Source organism: Epargyreus clarus, unplaced genomic scaffold (assembly GCF_041222505.1).
Source record: "Epargyreus clarus isolate Ecla_fem2 unplaced genomic scaffold, WU_Ecla_fem_2.2 ptg000007l, whole genome shotgun sequence".
Lineage (NCBI taxonomy): Eukaryota > Metazoa > Arthropoda > Insecta > Lepidoptera > Hesperiidae > Epargyreus > Epargyreus clarus.
Genome location: NW_027332215.1, coordinates 18,326,504 through 18,348,265, shown reverse-complemented (window position 1 = coordinate 18,348,265; position 21,762 = coordinate 18,326,504). Strand labels below are relative to the sequence as shown.

Below are 21,762 nucleotides of genomic sequence, written 5' to 3'. Positions count from 1 at the left end.
AAAATATAGCCTATGTTACTCGTGGATAATGTAGCTTTCGAATGGTGAAAGAATTTTTAAAATCGGTCCAGTAGTTTTTGAGCCTATTCATTACAATCAAACAAACAAAGTTTTCTTCTTTATAATATTAGTATAGATGAAACAGTTATAAAATTGATAGGTATTATAACATGTTTGATTAACCACCTGAATCTGTATATTTACATAGGCTTTATTAACATAGACCGGCATAAGTATTTCTCAGAAAGGTAGAGCTTGTTGAGTAGATTTATCGACTAAAATGGATAATATTATAGACTTAAACATAGTTTCAAAAGCAAATCCCGACTTGGAAAGAAATCCTGCTTTAAAAACTATAAAAAAAAAAGAAAATATTCTTATTGATTTTAGAGGATAAACGTAATCGTATGCTTTTTGTAAATTTACCCGTCTTACCCTAAATATACCTAAGGTTAAACCGGGTAAAACCTGAAGAACAAAGTTTCTGCTTCGCCGTAGTCAGATAAAATAAATAATAGTTAAAAAAAACTAAAAAAATACACTTTTTATAGAAAATCCAACTAAAAAATAGAATTTTTTTTTTTTAAATTTGAATTAAGAATAGTGTAAATAAGATAAAAATATTTTTTATTGTAAAAAAAGCGTAGGGTGCATGGTGTCAATAGTTATAAATATTTTATTGATAGATATTGAGCAGAAGGATTATCATTTTGATAATATCTTAAAAAGCACCCCACGCTTTTTTTACAATAAAAAATATTTTTATCTTATTTACACTATTCTTAATTCAAATTTAAAAAAAAATATTTTCTATTTTTTAGTTGGATTTTCTATAAAAAGTGTATTTTTTTAGTTTTTTTTTTAGACTATTATTTATTTTTCATTTTTTAGTGATTATTTTAACGATTATTACGTAGCGTATTATCAAGTTTATCTTTCGAATCAGCATCAGCACCTTTGCTTAGCAGTGCAAAAATGAATATTGGGTCATTGTTTAAGACAGCTGTATGAAGTGGTGTTTTACATTGGTGTTTATTTTTATTGTTAACGTGAAAATCCCAGAGGAGTTGTTGAATGACATCCGAATTGGCAATGCTAACTGCTTTCTTTCATAATTTATACCATATCCCAGGTCCTCTATCTTGGATAAAAGTAATCACGGAAAAAGGATGATAGAGCATCTTTTAAAAACAGGCGCTGATGGCAATACTCAAGAGAAAAACGGTCAACTGCTTTACATCTACCCATTTCAAAAGGACGTCGTCCAATCATCGATTTAATATTACAGCATGATGATGTTAATATCAAAAATAATTCTAGAATTTCTTCTCTTTGTGTTGCTGCTGCCTGCAGAGATTTTAAAACTGTTAGTAGTTTAATTAATTTTACAGCTCGAGTTAATAATATAAGTTGTGACTATGACGATGAGCTGAAATCATATATGCCTTTACATTTGGCAGCAAGAAATGGGAACAATAAAATAGTGGAAATCTTGTTAAAGGAAGGTGCAGATGTTGAAGTGCTGAATGAATAAGGATGATGAGACACCGCTTCATGATGCTATTAACAACGGACGCGTCGAAGTTGAGGTCAGGTCAGGTCAGGTCAGGTCAGGTCAGGTTAGGTCAGGTCAGGTCAGGTCAGGTCAGGTCAGGTCAGGTCAGGTTAGGTTAGGTTAGGTGATCGGCGCGCCTGGTAGATTCCTTTATTGGTCTTAACGCAGACCTTCCGGGTCTCAGGAAAACAAAAATGGCTGATCCTGATTATCCTAGTAAGGATAACGGGTCAGAATGTTTAAAATATTGAATTGTCATCGGTCCTTAATAAGTATGCCAAATTTCAAGTTAAACCGACGTTTTGAAGGGGGTTAAAATCATGTTCAAAGATTCCGTTACATACTAACATACCAACATACCAACATACATACGTCTGAAGCTAATAAAAGCGTATTAAAAAGAGAATGCATCAAAAGACAAAACACACTGTTAGAACAGTCAAAACATTTCCTCAATAACGCAGATGAACAGACACGTTTCGGTAATCCCAAAATAGTTATTGATAGCAGATTCAACGGGATCAATTTAAGTGGTAATTAATGCTTAATTGCCGGAGTGAGTAAGCGCCGAGCCCTAATGAAAGGGTCTGGGCGTCGGTAATTGGAAAATAGCCGTGTCTGAGTAAGATAGAGGCGGTTTTAACGAGGACACCACGGTGACGTCAAAGGGCTGGCGTACTACTTCTTAGCTTTGGATAAGATGTGATGCGTCGCTATGCGTGGGCCCATTCATCATTTATGAATGAGCAGTTAAAATGCGTCTATAACTAACGTGACCATCTGTTCTATTTTGAACAGGACTGTCCCGTTTTAGCTTTGTCCCGATGTACCGAAGAACAACTGACTTACGAAGATGTCAATAGCGGTTTATTAGCAAAACTTTAAATAGGAGGACCTTTCTTTTCACTGATAATTTAGCGGTTCGAAACAACGCTACGCTATCGAAATAAAATGCTCCATAATTATATAGATACTCGACGTTTTTTATCCACAATAACTTACAGAGGAAAGTCTCGTCTTAAAGTAAAATAAGAATTAGCCAAATATTGGGCGATATTTATTAGTTAATTTTGTTATTAAAGTTTTGTTTGGAAGCTAAACGGTACATTGTGAAAATTTAAACTGTCTGCCCACTACAGTTCAATAGTATGCGGACCCTATTTATTTGAAACTTTTTTATTATTAGTTATTATAGCGGCCAAAAGCAATACTCAGTACATTTCAAGTGTCTATCTATTAGGGTTAAACAGAGTTCTGTGACAGAGGGACATTCAGCAGAGGCTTAGTCATAAGGTTTGGTTTCTCTAGCGGCTTAAGAGGGCGAGGAAGGAGCGGTTCGCCCCGGGCCCCCGATCCTGGGGGGACCCCAAACACAGTTGCTAAAAAAAGGTCGTTAGAACCAAACAATCTATGAAATGTGTATCAGACAATAAAAACAAGATCACCGAATCACTGGCGATTTTTTTATTCTGGGGGCCTCCATTTATCTTAGTCCGCCACTGTTTGGTTCTACGTCTTTTGTACGGAACCCTAAAAAATGGTGACTACGTCTATTACACTACTTTGCATCAATCTGCGAATGAGGTAGTAAAATTATTTTAACACGTGTAATGCTTCTTCGTTCGTTAATACGGCGTGACGTCGCGTAAAATTACTTTAAAGTTAATGAGCTAAGAAACGGTATTTTGAAAACGATAAACGCCTTAATTTGCTAATGTCTCATTATATACAATAAATGGTTAAGTATAACTAATTACAATTTTTTAATTAGTATCAGTACTTTACTCATTGTGTTGTATGACTAAGTCATTATTGAAGTAACAATCGTTGTGTGACTCAATACTAAGACGCAGACGACGCCGCAGACAATTTGATTAAAATTATATTGATAAGAGACCGAAGAATACTATTAAGATATGGATTCTTTTTGTAATAAATTATGCGCAAATGAGTAACACTGTCTTTAGCATAAAGGTACGCAGGGCCCCTGCTCTCAGCCTCCGAACACATGGGGCCCCGAAATAAAATATTCTCAAAAGGCCAACATACATACATACTACTTTTACTTATTCTTACATATTTATATATCTTCAAGTAGAGATTTTTACGCTGTTTTATTGTTATTAATTCCTTAATTGATCTCCAAAGGAACGCGACCGGAGTCCTCTCAGCGCACTGCCCCGTCGGGCTCCGCCCAGGTGAGTTTGTATCATCACACCGTCTGGTGTATACGACGGTATGCGACCACACATACCGCCGTCCTTCCCGGGGTCGCTAGCCGGGTGGTTCGAGCTCCCACTCTTGCTGCCCGCAACCCCGAAAGCTCCTTTTAGTCGCCTCTTACGACAGGCAGGGGATACCGTAGCCCTATTCTGGTCCCGGAATTACAGGGACAAGTGTGGTTAACATTTTCATTTTTATAATTATTTTATAGCGGAACAACGTTAGTGTTTCATGGAATTCCTACTTAATAAGTATTGAACAGTTAGCGCCAATTAGACAAATGTAAAAGCGATAAAACATTTCCACAGAAATGGATTAGTTATAATTCCACTGAACAATTATAGGAAAACTTTATTTAAAACTGATCACAGTTTTAATACGGGATAAATTAAAGCGCCTTGTCACTTGTGTGACTCCGATGCAACAGTGGCTTTATTCGTATTTAATCTTACGATTTAAGTAAATTGCTGTCCGTAGCCCCGGGTTACACCCGCGTTTAAAATATCTATTAATATGACATTCAAACTTCAATCCAGACATTTTATATAATATTATCATTAGCATAGATTTTATACTCTATCTACCAACATAGACCACGTAATACTATGTTACAAAGTTACTTATTTTCTCAAAGATTCTTATGACTTTAATTTGTAATAACTTTTGATAGAGTAAATCGATTTTAATAAAATACCTACAGATAAATGTCACGCTAAGATATATGCTATGCATATATTTTAATCCCTTGAATTTTATTTAGTAATTTAGTTTCAACGCAAAGTCAAACACACTGACAAACACAAAGACAAAAAGTCTAAAGTCTAAATGATAGATTTTTTTATTACCTACCTATTCTCAGACCCAAATTGTTATTTTTCAAATATATACAATTTATGGGAGGCTTTCATTCTTATTAAACGTATAGATAGATAGATAGATTCAAAAATACTATTTTCTATATATTTATAGAGAATAAGTTCTACTATCCTATAACATTATCCAACGATAATTTAATGACACACAGACTGGTCGTAACGCAGTTATAGGCAATCATACGACCAACCGTTTTATTGCTCCTCCAACAATAAAATTACAACTATTATAATAATATAATAATAAATGAACAATATAGAGTTCAAAGCCAGTTTTTATGTAACGTTTTTTCATCATAAAAATGCAAAACAGGTGGCATCATTTGAGAAAATAAATAATGTTAGCAATTCTCTTCGTAGTTTTATTTTAGGTAATAACTAATGTATGGTCATTGTATGGTTTTAATTCTGTCTGTTGCTATATGCGCTAATCTTAAGATACTGAATCAATCTTGAGTTCAATTGTACTTTGTGATCGTACGAGTTTTCAACATAAAAATTTACCTATAGGTAACGTTTATAGCATAAAGGAGTTATGCAATACCAAAAAACTCTTAAAATGTAGTCTTAGCCAAGTAAGCATTCGATTCGGAAATGCATTTACAGGTATTTAAATAATATTAATAAAATGCTTATTTTTGGTCATATTCATTTCAATTGTTATTTTTACAGTTTCAAACTTGAAAAGATACTTCGTATTGAGGACAAATATTATACTACGTGTCGTGTTATACAAAATCATATTTTTACCTACTTCGTTCCATAATTAATTTAAAATATTAATATCCTATATATAAAATTCTCGTATGTTAGTTACCGTACTCCTCCGAAACGGCTTTACCGATTTTCACCAAATTTTATATGCATATTCAGTAGGTCTGAGAATGGGCTACTATTTTTTTTCATAATTCCTAAGTGATAAGGGTTGTTCACTCTTAACATTTTTTATTTATATGGCAACACAACGTTTGCCCGGTCAGCTAGTATTAAACCATTTTTCTTTTTTATATCATTACAATTATTGTAATGTTTTGATAAAAAGTCACATTATAGAAAAATAAAAATATTTCCTTCCAAACAATATTTTATACAATAACACATGCACGACCCGTGATTGCGCGCTCATACAATTTTTATACAACAATTATTTGTTTTGTCTGTGACATTCGATGTCTGATATATGTACTAAAAGGTCTCCGAAACGCAATATGTTGTAGGACACGTAGTACAGGCACAATCGATGTCCAATAAATTGAGTTCGCCTTACAATCCAGTTTGTAGGTTCATTAAAATATCGTTTAATAAACGGACCGCCTTAAATCAGATTGCTTTGATAGAATAAAGTGCAAAATCAAGTTGCCGCTGGACTAAACTTATTGACTCATGCCAATTTTTACCTGAGTTTATTCTTGGAACAAATATATGGTTTCTGTTCAGTTCTTTGTCATACAAAATGAGAATGTCAATCACTATGACTTTTACATATAAATGTAATATTACACCGAAGTTTTTCGTGAGTTCTCATTTTCATGGACTGTTTAGTATTTTATTCATTTAAAATTAACGTTCATAATTTGGCAATAAATTTGGAATAGATCTATAATAGAATCCGAATATTTGGTGTATAAAATGATAATGAACCTAACGGTGCTGGTCGTAAGTTGGGTTAGGAATTGTTTACTGTTAAGAACGGCTTAAGTTGCGTATTTGGAAGCGCTAATATGTGTTAAGCCTCCGTTCGCACGAGCGTTTAAAAAGTGTCGCGTTAAACGCCTACCTTTTCTATAAATGTATTTAACATATTCATATAAATGAACGCCACCTAACGCTTAAAATGCAATATAATAAAATAAAAAGCGTCACGGATTAAAATCGCTAATGTCTGGATGAACTCTCAGAAACCTATTTAAGTATTTATGTCATTATAACGTTTTTTTAACGGACGTTAGTTAATAAAGCGCAACCGTTCCGAACGGGGAACAAATGTGATAAAATTTCGTTTGTCATCATATGCGAAGGATTAATTAGGTTCCGCACAAGACTTGCGTGAGGAGTTTTAATTTAGTATTTAAGGATAGTCGTAGTAATATATCTATGATAGTCTTTACGAAGGACATTGTCCTCTTTAAATTTAGTGAGAAGCGTGTATGCCCGTATCCTATGCTACATCCATCAAATAAAAAGGCAGAGTCATAGATTAAATGGGCGAAGCGGGAGAGCAAACCATTTATCCCATATGTCTGTATGTCCTAAATGCAATAACAGTAATGGGTCATAATAAGGTGCGGGTATGTAGGAAGGAAACTCGCGATTAGGATCGCCCGAGAGTTTTACGGGCGACGCCCTGCGTAGGTCGACTCTTAGTTAGAATTAGTATTAATAAAAACTTTACGCTCGCCTCCTCCCTTTGCAGCTGTTATGGCTTGTTCATATGCATGGATAAAGAGATTTTTGTACCTCTATGTTCTTATTGGTAAGTATTGAGCAACGACATTTGTACAAATAAATAAAGTTGAAATGTCTATTTATGAGTACAAAACATAAAAAGTCAGTTAATTATTTATTTAATGTAATGTATTGGAGCGACTGGTCGTACATAAAGCTGACGTAGGTACAATACTATACCATACAATTATAAATATACGTACAATATCAATTTATATAGAGCAAAATCTCTACTCTGACATTATATGTTACAAATGAATGTAGTACTCTACCAACTTGAGGCGTGTAGAGTTCTAATACATTTCAAGAGATTCGTGTAAGTGAGTAAACAGGAGTCACGACAGTACCTCTCAGTTTAACTACAGTTCTACTACACATAAATATATACCGACCAAATAATTTACGAGTAGGTAATATCAATTACATTTTGTTTAACATGCGCATAATTTCAAAAACTAAAATATTAAGTCCTCCTAAAAGCCGAAAACAAACAACAGAAAAAACTACAAAAAATAATTTGTAATACGCTTCAATAACCCAAATTATTAAAGTACAATAATCTGAGCATATAAAGAACCGCAGCCACTTGACTTTTATAAGCATTGTTGGTCATTGGTGGCGTCACTTTAATCGTGACCTAGACAAGGGTATTGCACTTTATAATCTGTGTGACACAAATGGTCATATACACATAATGAACGTTTATACATCTCAGTTTATCAAAACTGGTTCTACTTGAGAATATTTTTCCTTTGCCGTATTAGTTATTGATTTAATAACGAGAGAACCACGTGATGAGAGAAGCCCCTATTAGCGTTTGGAACTCACTTTTATTTAATTGCTGATTTTTTATAAGTTTATATCTATAATTTAAACATCATTTTTAGCTTTATAAGGAATAATTATTAACAATCCACTATTTTGTTCAATATCATATTATAAGCATTCTTTATATAGCCTTATTTAGGAGTAATTAAAAGAAAAATTAAAACCCGACCAGTGAATGGTAAATATTTTTATTTTGGGGCCCTCTTATGACAGGTGCCCTGGGTATGGACCTCTTGTACTCTTAAGGTAAACACGGAATAGTTTTAATAGCAATAAGGAAAAGTACCAAGTGCAGAAATAAATAATATAGAAGTAAAAAAATAACTATTTTTGTTTATTGAAATTCTCATCTCATTTTATTGTTCCTAGCTGATCCATTAATTTTGCTTCGAGGATATTATTTTGATAAAGTATGTTTGTCACAACGCAAACTATTTGACTAAATATTTGACTTTAGCTGACGTACTAACTTTACAAAATGGAACAAACGAATCACGTACTATTATAGGTAGTTAGTAGTAGGTTAGTAGGTAGTACTAAAGAAAAATAAAATAATTTGTCTACAGCTGGCCCCGTCCTTATCAGGCCCCCTTTATATTTATATCAACAGACATTGAACGTGTCGTTGCAGACACAATCATATGTTTCTTAATCCATTAAAATGTTACATTGGATGCAGTTTTCAGAGGACGCAAATTTATTTTTTGGATGTCAACTAATAGTGTAAAGCTATATAATAATTTGTAGGGACTCTTGCCTCTCAGCCGCCATGAAAAAGGGTTATATCACTATCAGGCAAACCATTCGTTGAACAAAAAAGGAATAACAATTACAGTCTCAAATTTAATTATCAACAAATTTTGTTCTATAACTTTATGTTGTAAAACCAAAAATAACAAAGTTATTCCACAGGCGCAGCGCGTGTCTACGTGGTCCTATTACGGAAAAATCCATACTAATATTATAAATCCGAAAGTAACTATCTATCTGTCTGTTTGTCTCTTCTTCACGCCTAAACCACTGAACCGATTTTATTGAAATTTTGTACAAAGATAGTCTGAGACCCGAGAAAGGACATAGGATAGTTTTTATCCCGGAAATGCCACGGGAACTAGGGATGGCGATCTAAGGTCGATTAATCGGAGAATCGATCTTTTGGACCAAAAAGTCGAATATTTCTAAACACGTCGTAAACTATGCATTTGATCAAGTGATGATCTTTAGCAAAGTTATTGTCCATGAGCCCACGAAGGTTTCAGAGTTGGTACGAATAATTCTCGCCAGATGGCGCCACTTTCATTCCAATGAAGGTACGAATTTTCAGTTTTATGTATGTTAGTATGTCATATTATTTTCTTTTAAACGCAGGCGAATCCGCGGGCTAAAACTAGTATGTTTTATATATTTTTAATTTTTTATTTAGAAAGATATGATTTTGTTTTGCCATTGACCATGTCTGTCACGACGATGACATTAGATACGAATGCATGATTATCGACTTTTCTATAAAGAACTTAATGGTCTACTAACAGCTAACGGAAAGACCGACCCATAGGAGGTGTGAAGTAATTAGAAAGGTACACAGTGGTAGCAGCACTGTGGCCGTATCTGGAAGCACGTCATAATGAGGCATACACGGTCTCGTTCAACAAACATCTCTCTGTTAGAACACAGACTTGGTTGTTTGTCTAGTGCAGTGTTTATACAATTTTCGTGGTACATTCCTCATTCCCATTAATAACAACTAACCAATTATTGTCTAATAAGCCTCGAAATTTGACTTTTATGCTAACATGTTTTTTTTTAAAGGAAATTTTAATTATTTTTTGACAGATTGATAATTTATCAGTAACACGCGCGACTTCATGCCGTCCGCCGTTTGTATCTTGTACGTTAAAATGGTCCAAATAATAAATCCGCACATTATTTTCACTTATTCGTATATAGACAATTACGTGTGCGTTATATAAATAATTATTTAAAACATATTTGACATATTTTTGAAGTTTATATTATTTTTCTCTCTCACATTGTTACTCCCAGGGCGTCAGCATATACTCTGGCGATCACTGCTCCACGACTAGTAGCATAGACCGAAAACTGTCTCCTCAATAAAATTATATTGTTAACTATCGTATCGTATAAGATAGAACAATATTTATTTCTGTTTCAAAACCACAATTTCATAAAAAGAATAATAATGAAAGGTCTGTTTGCCATTTTACTGTTGTTTAGGTTTCCGTACCCAAAGGGTTAAACCAAGAACTTATTATCAGTGCGATAACAAAATCTCATCGTCAACTCGTTATCGTCATTATTAATGAGAAGAGATTAGGCTTCCTTGAAAGGGTAGTTACAACAGTTGCAAAGGTAGAACCCTCTGTGGTTAAACTCCGGCGGCACCACAGCCACACCCAATTCTGCCTAATAACAGCAGTGTTAAGCGCTGATGTTTTGGTTTGAATGGTGTGGATGGGTAAGACATAGACATAAGACATTTCCGAGGCGTTCCAGGTTAGTCTTCTGGGGTAGCAGTGCATCTGTGGCCCGCCTCTGGTAGAAAACTTATCTGGCGTTGATAACAGGTGTCCAAGGGCGGCAGTAGGACCTTACAAATATATGAACTACATGCACGTCTGCTATTCCTATAGTAGGTATATAAAAATATTTTATTTGAATGCAAACAATTTATGAGGATCACTACGAAGTACGTCGTGTTGGCGTGCACAAGGCACCCATTAGCCGTCTCAATACGTAACAATGGGTGTTCGTATCGTTTAACTCGATGATGGGTGCCGTCGAGTAAACAGGTGTAGATTGATGCCTTCCGCCTCTAGCTCCTGCCCTGTTGTAAACATCCATGAACCTGACACCTATGTGAAGTACGATATAGCGGAATTTCTGTCTTTTCTCATATAAGTGTCCTAAATTTCCTGTTAACCTAGTAGTTTCAAAACGAGTCTCTTAATTTGAATGTCCGAGCTTTGATTTAAACACGTTTTTTTCGAAGTTATGTAAGTATTAGATTTCTATTATCAGTTCTTGCTTTAACGGTTAAGGAAAATATTGCAAAGCAACCCATCCGCCTATGATTTTAAAAATGAGTCCCAGATGTACCTATAGTCCATCAATTACGCTGCTCTACGTGTAAATAGTTTCAAGATTGATTCCTAGCAGGAGGATTGTAAATAAATATCTTGTTCTGTTTTATACAATCAGCTCTGTTTTGTGTACATATAACTTCGATTATTAAATAAATTAGCAAAAACCAAAATGTTTAGTATTTTTAACAGAGTTCAAAAAGGAGGTTCTATATTCGATGTATGTAGGTATCTTCGCGATTTTCTCAAAATCTACTGATCCAATTTGGATGGGGTTTTGATTATTTCTCTTTTGTATGTTAACCATTTGTTTAACCACCAACTAAATATGGATTTATGATTGTGGTTGAATTTAGACTACTGCGCTAATACTCGTCTTAATTATTAAGCGTTGAAATATCTTATATGCTTCTATTGACGTCATTCTACAAATAGTTGTAGTGAAATAGTTGTAATGAAATAATTCTAGTGGCTTAATGTAAACAACTGTCAACGTTTTGCATCTGGTTGATAATACCCAGAATCTTGGCGCCGGGATGTGAAGTATAACGCGAGCCGATATAGAAGATTTATTATATGAAAAACATTCATTCAAAACAATTCGATGCAACGGTCAATAAACAAATGGAGGAAAAAAACATATTTTTTATACCGGCGCTGTAGATATTTACAATTAGTTATAATCAACGCATCAACAGGTACGTTCAGAGGCCGTTTCAGTTACTTTCATCTGGGCTGTTGTTTACAAACGCTCTGGAGCACATTATTTACAATGTGGTGTTAACCAGAGCAGATGTTTTGAATCCGGGTAGGTACGAATGATTAATTTTTTACTACAGGTTGCCGAAATGTTTGTGTAAAATTTGATAAAAATAAAAGAATGTTATTTTAATTTTAAGGATAACGCCATCACTAAGTTTCACAATTTATTTCGTTTGTGTAAATGTTAGTTAAAATAATAACAAAAAATAGATAAAATAAAAGACAATTTGTAATGACTTTTAAACATGCACATTTAACGAACTTCAAATAGACCGTCTGATTTACATAAAGTCGATCAAACTGATACTGATAAGTCAAAGCCGAGGTTCTGATAATGTGGGCGTTCTTTCCAAGATATCTAGTTGTATGTGCAATATTTTCACAACCCTAGCTGAGTGACAGTTCATTTACATGTAAAGACATAGAGCGTCAGACGCGTGCCATGGCAGACGAAAGTGTTATCATCAAGTTATTGATACAGGTACCATGTTTAAATATACAAATGTATGTATTGTTGGGATATTGTATAGAAAACTTGATTTCGTTTGCCACTGTACGTCCATTGCCTGTACCTAAGCTCTGTTGCTGAGTTAACGAAAGTGTGCTCACCAGTCCTAGTACAATCAGGCCTGCCGTTCCTGACAGCTGTGTCTGGTAGGGGCTTGCCGTCGGGCGTGACGCACCAGCAGCCGGCCGCGGCGCCGCCGGTCGCGCACTGCACGGCAGCGTACGTGCCGTCCGCGCGGCATCGCGGCATGAACGTCGCCCGCCGCCCGCCTTGCGCGTTCAACGCGTAACGCAGCACCAGCAGGCAGGAGGACTGGCCCTCTGTTGACATGGTTTAAGCGTTAAGACAGTATGTAAACATGTATAGTCCGCGCCAAACTGCTAGTCCTCTCTGAAGTTGTTGCGAGCAGGTGTAGTCATACGATTTGCTATGGTGCGATTCATTTATGTATTCAGAGCGGACTAGCAGTTTTACGCGGACTATTTCCAGATACAAGTAGCAAACGAGCATGACGTCCATTTGATCTTAAGTAGCCCCTGCCTGAACATTTGTCAATCCCGAATAGGAATTAAGGCCTATCTGAAATCGGCCACAAATACTAAATTGCTATCTCTAAGGACTACGTTAGAATGTGTGGTGTAACTCCCGTTAAATTTTTTGTCCGAGTCGCAAAATTTGACAATTTTATATTTCTTAAATTGTGCTGCTCTATCGACTTAAATTATAACATTTTAAAGATTAAGATTGAATTATTAATTACGAGTGAATACACATTCACCTATACAAACTCTTCAAACAGAACACATACGCTGTTATTAAGCAGAAATATTTTTGGCGGTGTTACCTGGAATCAAACCACGAATGATTCTACTACCTTTCTGCATTATACCAGCAGGATTCCAATCGATGGCCAGGTAGATTGATCTCAACACCTAACGTACGTGTGTGAGATAATCAGTAGCATCTGAGCCGATAAATGCACAACCTTAGCCAATCAATCTAGTGTCACTGGCAACGGCCAGTCCTTATTTGCTTGTATAAAAATATCAAATCGAGATTTAGAAGGCGCTAAAACCCGTTGTGGTTCGACCACCATCAGCGATACATCTTTTTAATAACAGTGTGCAGTGCTGCTGTATTCCGATTTATCCCAGTACGCGAAGCGTTCCAACTTAGTTCTCAGAAGTACCTAACAATGCATCTGTAGCCGACCTCAGCTAGGACTTTTATCTTATTTGGGTTTGATGATACACGGGCGGCAGTAGCTGCTTACCATCAGGTTGACTGCATGCTCGTTTGGTTCTATAAAAATGCAAACAAGGTGGTAGAATTTGAACATAGTAGAACCCTTTGTGATTTGACTCCGGCGGCACCACCGCCACATCTATTTCAGACTATTAACAGCAGTGTTAAGTGCTGTTGCGTTCTGATTTAAAGGGTGCAGTAAGAGAGACATATTTTTCCGAGGCATTCCAACTTAGTACTCAGGGGTAGCGGCGAATCTGTGATCGCTCAGGTGGCGACCTGGTCTTGTCTGGCGTTGGTTTAAGATGTCCAAGGGCGGCAGTGGCTACTTAACATCACGTGGACAGCATGCTAATCTGCTACTCCTACATTATATATAAAAAAAAACACAAAGTAAGACCAATAATCGCAAGTAAAGCCGCGAGCGACGCTAGTACAGCATGTTTACAAATATATGCGCGAGCGCTGATCTATTATGATAGACGGGAAAGTAAAGTCAACTTTTTTTGAGTCGCAACGTAAAACGCATTCCGTTTTTCGCACGCACGCAACCGTCATTGCAATGAGCTTACGTCTACGGGAATTTTTATAGTGATTAATTCAGGGCTGTGAACTGATGTACAAACATTTGTTTCAAATACAATACATTTTATAATATGACATATACGTACATCTCTTCTAATAATATATTCATCTTCAAATGAATAAATTGAATTTATTGTCACAATGTCAGTAATGTAAGTGCATACACACGACCTTGCGGTCAATGTCCATTATTTAGCATTCTAATTTGGTTAAAAGAATGTCTCTAGGTTCTAGTTCAGCAGATGTAAACCACAATATGTATGTAAATTTCATAATAAAAACGGACTTACCCACACAAGGCCCTCTACGGGCGATTGCAACTGGTTCCCCTGAACACTGGGCCTTCATAAGATGGCACTTGGAGGAGTAATTCCGGCCGTCCGAGCCGCACACCACTCGGTGAGCATTGCCGGTGTTGGATTCGCAAGCTGCCACGCGGTTTAGGCATGTTTCTGTGCTTTGTGTACTTGCCTAGAAATAAAATATAGTTAAAAAACTAAAAACCACGCTAAAATCGTACAAGGAAACTGTTCATCCTATTTCCTGACGATCCTGATGAGGAGAATGGGATAAAATTGTTAAAATCATGTATTGTCATCGTTCTTGATAATTGTTCAAAATTTTAAATTAATCGCACCGTTCAAAGTGGGTACAAATCGAGATCAAAGATTCCGTTACATACTCGTACATACATATATACAACGCAAGCTAATAAAAGCGTGGTAAAAAGACAAACTTATTGCTCGTTTCCAACATTAGTTTTATGTCCTCATGTTTATGAGGAATATTACTTATATCCCATATTATGATCGCTAGTAAAAAAATATTTTTAATATTTGCTACACTTTTTAATTTTTTAACGTTGTCATCATGGCCTTATCCGTAATTTAGGAAGATTATGTGATATTCCATTATGCTGTTTAAGTCTGTTTACCGCTTACTCATTACTGTTAAGTACAAAACACATATATGAGATATTTTCTAGGCTATCGAGCTACATTATCTACCACATTTTACTTATCATCAAACGAGATCGCGGTCCAACACTTGATACATAATAAAAAACAATGCGTAATTCACTTCACTTCAGGCGTAGTCAAGAATTCTTTGATCTGACACTTTTGCAATAACATTCTTTGAACTTTGACTAGTTCAGTGTCTCTCAAAGTGGGCGCAAGAAGCCAACAAGGAACGGTGAGAGGTCCAAAGAAAATCGGAGAGCGTTAAAGCGTTTTAGGAGTTATGTTGTATTTGTGTTTTTACATCTATAGACCAAATGTGAAGATCAGCGATTTGCGAGACCTCTCTTTTCGAGGCTGATACAGGACCTTTTGTTACGCTTATTTATTTTCAAAAATTGGCGATTTACGAAATAAGTTTGAGAACTTTGGATTAATTGAAACGTCAATACATACACAAATATCATATAGATCGTTAATCAGGAATGTTATTAAAATTACCGATGTTGCATATACGTAGAAAGTTCTGACTGAGACAAGAACAATAGAAGCGAAAACACGAAGGGACTGTTAAGTGTTTATAAGTATTTTTCCTTATAAAGGAACACGACTGTATTAAAATGCGATTTAAATTCAGTTCGCTACAATGGCAAACGAGTGAATGTGTCGTTTGCTGCCAATTTCGTTTGGCAAAATACTTGGATCCTGTCGGGAAGTAAGAGAGAATTTATTGATAACATTTTTAAAGTAATCATCCGTGTTAACACCTCGTTTTAATTGGAATGATTTGTGATTCAGTATTTTATTAAAGTTAGTTCGATGTTTTATCTATTAAACAATTTCTTTAGTAGAAATTAAACAAGTTTATAAAATGTTATATTTGGTATGTTTGTGTTGTTATATAAGGGAGATAATTTAGACTTTTAGACGAACCTTCGGCTTGCTCACAAGATTATAAGAATAAAGACATAAATCTTGATACTATCTCAGAAGTAAATTCGAAAACTATTGGAGGTAAGGTAACATCGGTTCAGAAAAAAATGTTACACTCATACTTAAAACAATATTTCAAAGATGTTATATTTGTGTAATAAAAATATGTTTTTTATTTATTAATTTTGACAAATAGCAATCAGAGGATTCGGAAGACTTGTAAAATTATAGTTATACTTCATAAAGCACAATATACTGAAAAACAAATGTAAATAAATAACTGTCTGCATATAAGTGGGTACATAATCTAAGCATCCTAGCAAAGACAAAGATCTTTCTGGCAGCGCGCGATTAATGCGCGATTAATAAACAGAATCTGAACTGGGATTCAATTTGCTTAAGAGGCTGAATGGTTGTTACTTGTTGCAACGCGTTAGTCATGTCAATTACGATATATCCAGCTTTGATGACCTCTTATTGGGTCCATGAGGGATAGGCCCTGCTGGTTTATTGCTAATCGTTATGTAAGTTGAACTCGACATCGCGTCCGTTAGGTGCGCTCCCACTGTGACTATTATATCCTGGCTATAGTTGCACTATAAATGTAGCGACAGTCATTTGAAAACTATAGCTTCTGGATTTTCCTGTAATAAACAAGGTTTGTGATACTCAGACCATACTTGCGTTCTTGTAGAGATTATTTAGGAATTTAAATACTTAAATGGCAGATTTTCATATTATGACCAACTTATTGTTGTGAAATGCAAACATGACCATTGATTGTTTTACGAGTACTCACTGCTATTTGGAAGCAGTCTTAGCGTTTTTGCAAGCAGTGTCAGGTTTCGGGTTATTACAGGGGAAATGTTTCTATTTATTTTTCTCTCTTGGAGTCATCCATACGTGCAAGAGTTGTCGACGTGCGTGCCCTGCGCAAACCAGTTTCTGCAGAGCTGCAGACAAGACAAGTGAATCACGATGGCAAAATACTCTTTTAGCTAAACTTGGCTTGCGCTAAATTTCACGTTGTTTGCTACGTATTAATGTTTGCGGTTTAAATAAGAGGAATGTGTAACGTACACATATCTAGCCGTCTAGTTGCCGGCCGGCCCGTAAACATGTGAATCTGCAGATCGATTTATGTTAATGCGATCGAAGTGTCTGCTTGTGCGTTTAAATAAACATGTTTGAACTGACGCACTTATTAAATCAATGCTGCAAATAAATAACGTTTCGGAAAATGTTGTTTGCTTATTTTTGGTGTACTTTTGTTAGTACTGGTTTAAAAACTACAGACATTTGGATCGTTAATAGTAACTGTAGATACTGTTATAACTATATACCTATTGCAATAGTATCAGAATTGATTTTTTTACTTTCGGTTTTCCCCACAAGTATGTAGATACTAACCACCAGGAGCATTGTCTCTTGCGTCAGCTGAGATTGTTACGACGTGTATCATATCCTCTCCTAATTTACGACACAATATACTTATAATTATGACATGGAAATCAAAGAGATATTTATTTGCGAAGATTTAAAGAACTATCCATACACATTTTATTAACCATTTCTCTTAATAAACATATTGCGTGTTCATTACTTGACACATTACCATGATGACACGTTCCACGCATGGCTGTTAATGACCGTATGTAATTACAGCAAAATAACGTGATTTTTATGAATTATTCTTCCTATTCGTAGTAGTATGACTTAAAATGAAATTGTATGGAGCTACGTAGTAATTTACATTTTAGTATTTAATATGGGATGTCTGGACACTTAGTCCTTTGGACAGCAGAAGGTACGTGTAGCGGTTTGGTAAAGCTATTTAATATAAGCTCTGCTTCATGTTGTAATTCTAAATACAATAAATCTCTGGTAAATTAACTTGTTAATCTTGAGATAATGTGAAATTCATTAGGATCGTTAATATTTCTTGTAATCATTCGTATCTGCAATTATTAATCTTTAAATTAGACCTTCCTAACTTTATGGGAAAATCAAATTAAAAGTGGGCAAGTGTACCTACGAGAAAACGCTTGAAAATAATCATGTAATTTCTGATTCTGATGATACTATAAGCATTATAATTTTGCTGGTGTAATAGATATCTATTACAATAATTGTCTCTTCCGGAATTACTGCTTCATTCCATTCGATACGCTTAACTTTAATTGTACGATAAGGGTTTTTTTATTAAAAAAGGAAGCCGATAATTAATGGATCCTTTCCTTGTTCGTTTCTCCGTCTCAAATTTCGAGTGTTATTGAATTTGCTAACGGATGTGCATTAATTTGATTCGATCATTTTTGGTCAGCTTCAGCATCCGTTTCCTTTGTAAATAGCCTTACGATTCACCGATTACCCACGGTTCCATGCACAAAAGTGTTATACCCAAGTATAGTAAAGGCATCCGTTGTTGCGTGGTGTGTGCATCCATTATTCAAAAGTTATAAGAAAACCAAAAGCCAGTAATGGTTTTTACGCTCCCTTTCCAGTTTATATCTTAATAGGTAATAATCCTATATTTAACATGCTTAATTGAAGATCTCATTGTTTGCTTGTCCTTCATTTTCCCATTCAGGACATTGGATATAGTTTCTCCCGAAGTAAAATCAGAATTAAGGTAGAAAATTGATAATCCGAACCTCAATTAGGTAACAGATTCGCGATTATCCGGATTACTGAACACTATCAAGTAAGAGTACGATACTAGCAGCCTTACTGCATGTAGCATCTGCGAATCGTATTCGAATAGAGCGTCCAAAAGCTGTAATCGGCGCTCAAAAGTAAGCACGGAGTAGCGTTTGATCCCATTTAAATTCCGAAAAGCAGCTAAATCGTCGTTCGCTGATACGAAAAGCGGCATGTCTGCTGGTGCTCTTGCTCCTTAACAACACATTTGGCTTTGAGTAGTTTTGCCGCTTGGCTGGTGACTTTACATTACTCGCATTAAATGCTCGTTTATACTTCTATTCGTTACTTCTATATGAATAATAAAAAATGCGATCGTTACTTCTATGGTAGGTCACAGGGTAGTATTGGCAACAGTATATCATTACCCGACTATAGAGGAAGTAATTCATCCATAATAGATTAACTTATGTAATTGTAATTTATGTTATTAGAAGTATATTGCTCCTAACTGGCTATTTCTGATAAGATTACCTTTAAAAACTTACTTAGATGCTACCTACAATAATTTTGTTTCGTGTTTATAATTTTATAAAACTTATAAGAAAAATCGAAAGGTTTATGATGAAAAATAGCTAGTTTCTTCTTTCTTAGAGACAATTTACAAGAATGAATTTATAAAATCAGTTTTTATTTGTAGAAACATTTCTGCCGCATTGCTGTTTTGAGAACTCATTAAAAGGCGATATAGTAGTTAAAATTCATAAAGACATTCGCAGTAGACATCAATCTACATTACCTACGCGATAAACTGCTGAAACAACATATTGTCAATTATAAATGGAATATACTGTAGAATAATTCGAATTAAGCGCGTATAAATGCGTAACGCCTATACCTATATCGCAAATTATTGCTCGGGAAAATTGCAAAAATCGCGTAATTTGGAGAATATTGTAGCATTATTAAAGTTACATCCTGATTTTTAAGAATCGAACCATTACCGGCGTTACACTTTCTTTTCGAAAATTATTAAAATTACATTATATGCCATTTAATCAATTATCATTAGTAATGGACAAACAGTGATCTATGACTATTTTCTGTGTTTAAATATCGGAATAATGATAAGCTGTTTCAATAGATAGGATGGTACAGGCAAAATACAGGCATCATAGATAATTTAAACGATCCAGTCTAGGTTCTATATAGTTATATGCAATGGAAAGCAATATATTGAATCGTATCCCATGCACCTATTATTTTATATTATATCAGATGGTGCTAAAATGATTTAATAGTAAAGGTAGAATCACAAAATAATATAAAATTATAATATGCAATTATTTAAAACTATTTAAAATATCTAAGAATTTCAAATGTCATATTATTATACCACTTTATTTGCAGTGTTTTGGGCGGAAGCTAAGTGGCGTAAGGGCGGAACTTGCGGGATTGCACTAAAAACCGATAACGGAAGTTATCATCGGCTACCGGTTATCCACATTCAATGATATTTTACATTATTCGAAAAATAATAATTTTAATATAACTATTTTAATAGATACCTTTATCAATCGGTAAACTTAGAAATACATTACGTATTATTTAATTTTTTATTCTTCTTATTTTAGTTAAGATTGCAAAAACATACCTATAGTTACAAAGACATTGCAAGAAATTAATAATGTACTTATTTTTTCAGTAAATTTATACTACCTTAATAAAAAGATGAGGAATAAAGGGCACCTTAAAATCGCCATAATTATAGTCAAGCGATATTTAAATACAAATAATAATAAAAAATACTAATTTAAATTATTAAAGCATTCATAACGATTGAACGACAATTAAGAATCGGTTTTACGAAATTCATGAGTATAGGGCATAGCTTGTACGGATTGATAAGATGGAACAAAATCGTAAATACTTTATCATACAGTCATTAATAAATAACTCAATTCAAGTTCTACACCCTGTCACATTAATCAATGCGTGCATAAATGATCAGTATAATACAATACTGTTGAAACATGTGATTTAGTTTATAATTACCTTTTACGATTACCTATCCAAAATAGAATATAAATAAAATTTTAGAGTATTTAACGCTTACGTTACTTTAGATTTCGGGATAATTATCACATCTTAAAAATAATTAATTATATATAATATTTACCTTAATGTCGCTTCCAGCGCCAGAAACATAATAAATAAAATTCAAACAAAAAATAGATATCACTAAATCATTGATATACATAATGCCAGTTTAACTATATTATAATATTAAATAGTTAATTGTTATTGTCTTTATTTTAGAACACTCATTCACACAACAAAACAAAATGTTCATTTAAAAAACTTAGTTCAAAAATTCTTGTAGATATCATACTGGCGTGATACTGATATTAACAACGAGCTTTGTTTTTTGTTATAGTTAAATAATAAATCGTTCTTGACACGTTCGCCAGTAAAGAGAGTTCGAAACGGAATAATATACAATAAGAGCTCCCGGTCCCCCGGGTTGGTCTCGAGTTCTCACAAGCAAAAAGCGCACACGCACCCCGCCCACTGCTTAGTTTAGTCTATTCGAATAACTTCACTCGATGACCGATTGTCAAAAGTCAAAAGACGAAACCTCCTAAGAATAACTAGACAAAATCAACACTATAGACGAAAATAGTGGTGTTAATATACTGAAAAAATCGATAACCACCAAGAATCGATTTAACTATCATATATGTGATATTTATGTTGCCGAAGTGACCTAATTCCTTAAGAGATGACAAAGAAATTCTACTTTGTACAATTAATTAAAACAATATGTTAATTATAACGTCTTCAATTAGTTTAATTTTATCGGCTCTTAAAACGATAAATAAAGAATTGTTTTATATAAAAGTTTTTCCAAATATTATGGTTCACTATTTAATATGAAGTCCCAAATTAATTTTATAGAGCTAATATTGTTCAATATGTACATAACATAGATATTTAAATTATAATAATCCACTACTCTGTATGATATTAAAGTTAAATTATTATATCATAATATTCGTTTTTATTGTGTTTTTATTTTTTTTCTATACTACCTGTAACAATATAT

General features: G+C 34.4%; 1 protein-coding gene across 5 annotated transcripts in view; it reads right to left on the bottom strand.

Annotated features, from left to right (window-relative positions):
• The window catches only part of magu (SPARC related modular calcium binding-like protein magu), a 41,389-nt gene extending 20,077 nt beyond the window's left edge, over nucleotides 1–21,312 (bottom strand). For 2 of the 5 annotated variants that reach the window (XM_073074989.1, XM_073074993.1), the window contains exons 1-3: nucleotides 20,836–21,311; nucleotides 14,415–14,595; nucleotides 12,396–12,614 (exon numbers count right to left, since the gene is read on the bottom strand). In XM_073074989.1, coding sequence (XP_072931090.1) covers nucleotides 12,396–12,614; nucleotides 14,415–14,595; nucleotides 20,836–20,916 — 481 coding nt within the window. In that variant the 5' untranslated portion in view covers nucleotides 20,917–21,311. Of the gene's footprint in view, nucleotides 1–12,395; nucleotides 12,615–14,414; nucleotides 14,596–20,835 lie in introns of all 5 variants that reach the window. The other 3 variants (XM_073074991.1, XM_073074992.1, XM_073074988.1) reach the window with 2 other exon arrangements.
• Between the last annotated feature and the right edge of the window lie 450 nt (nucleotides 21,313–21,762).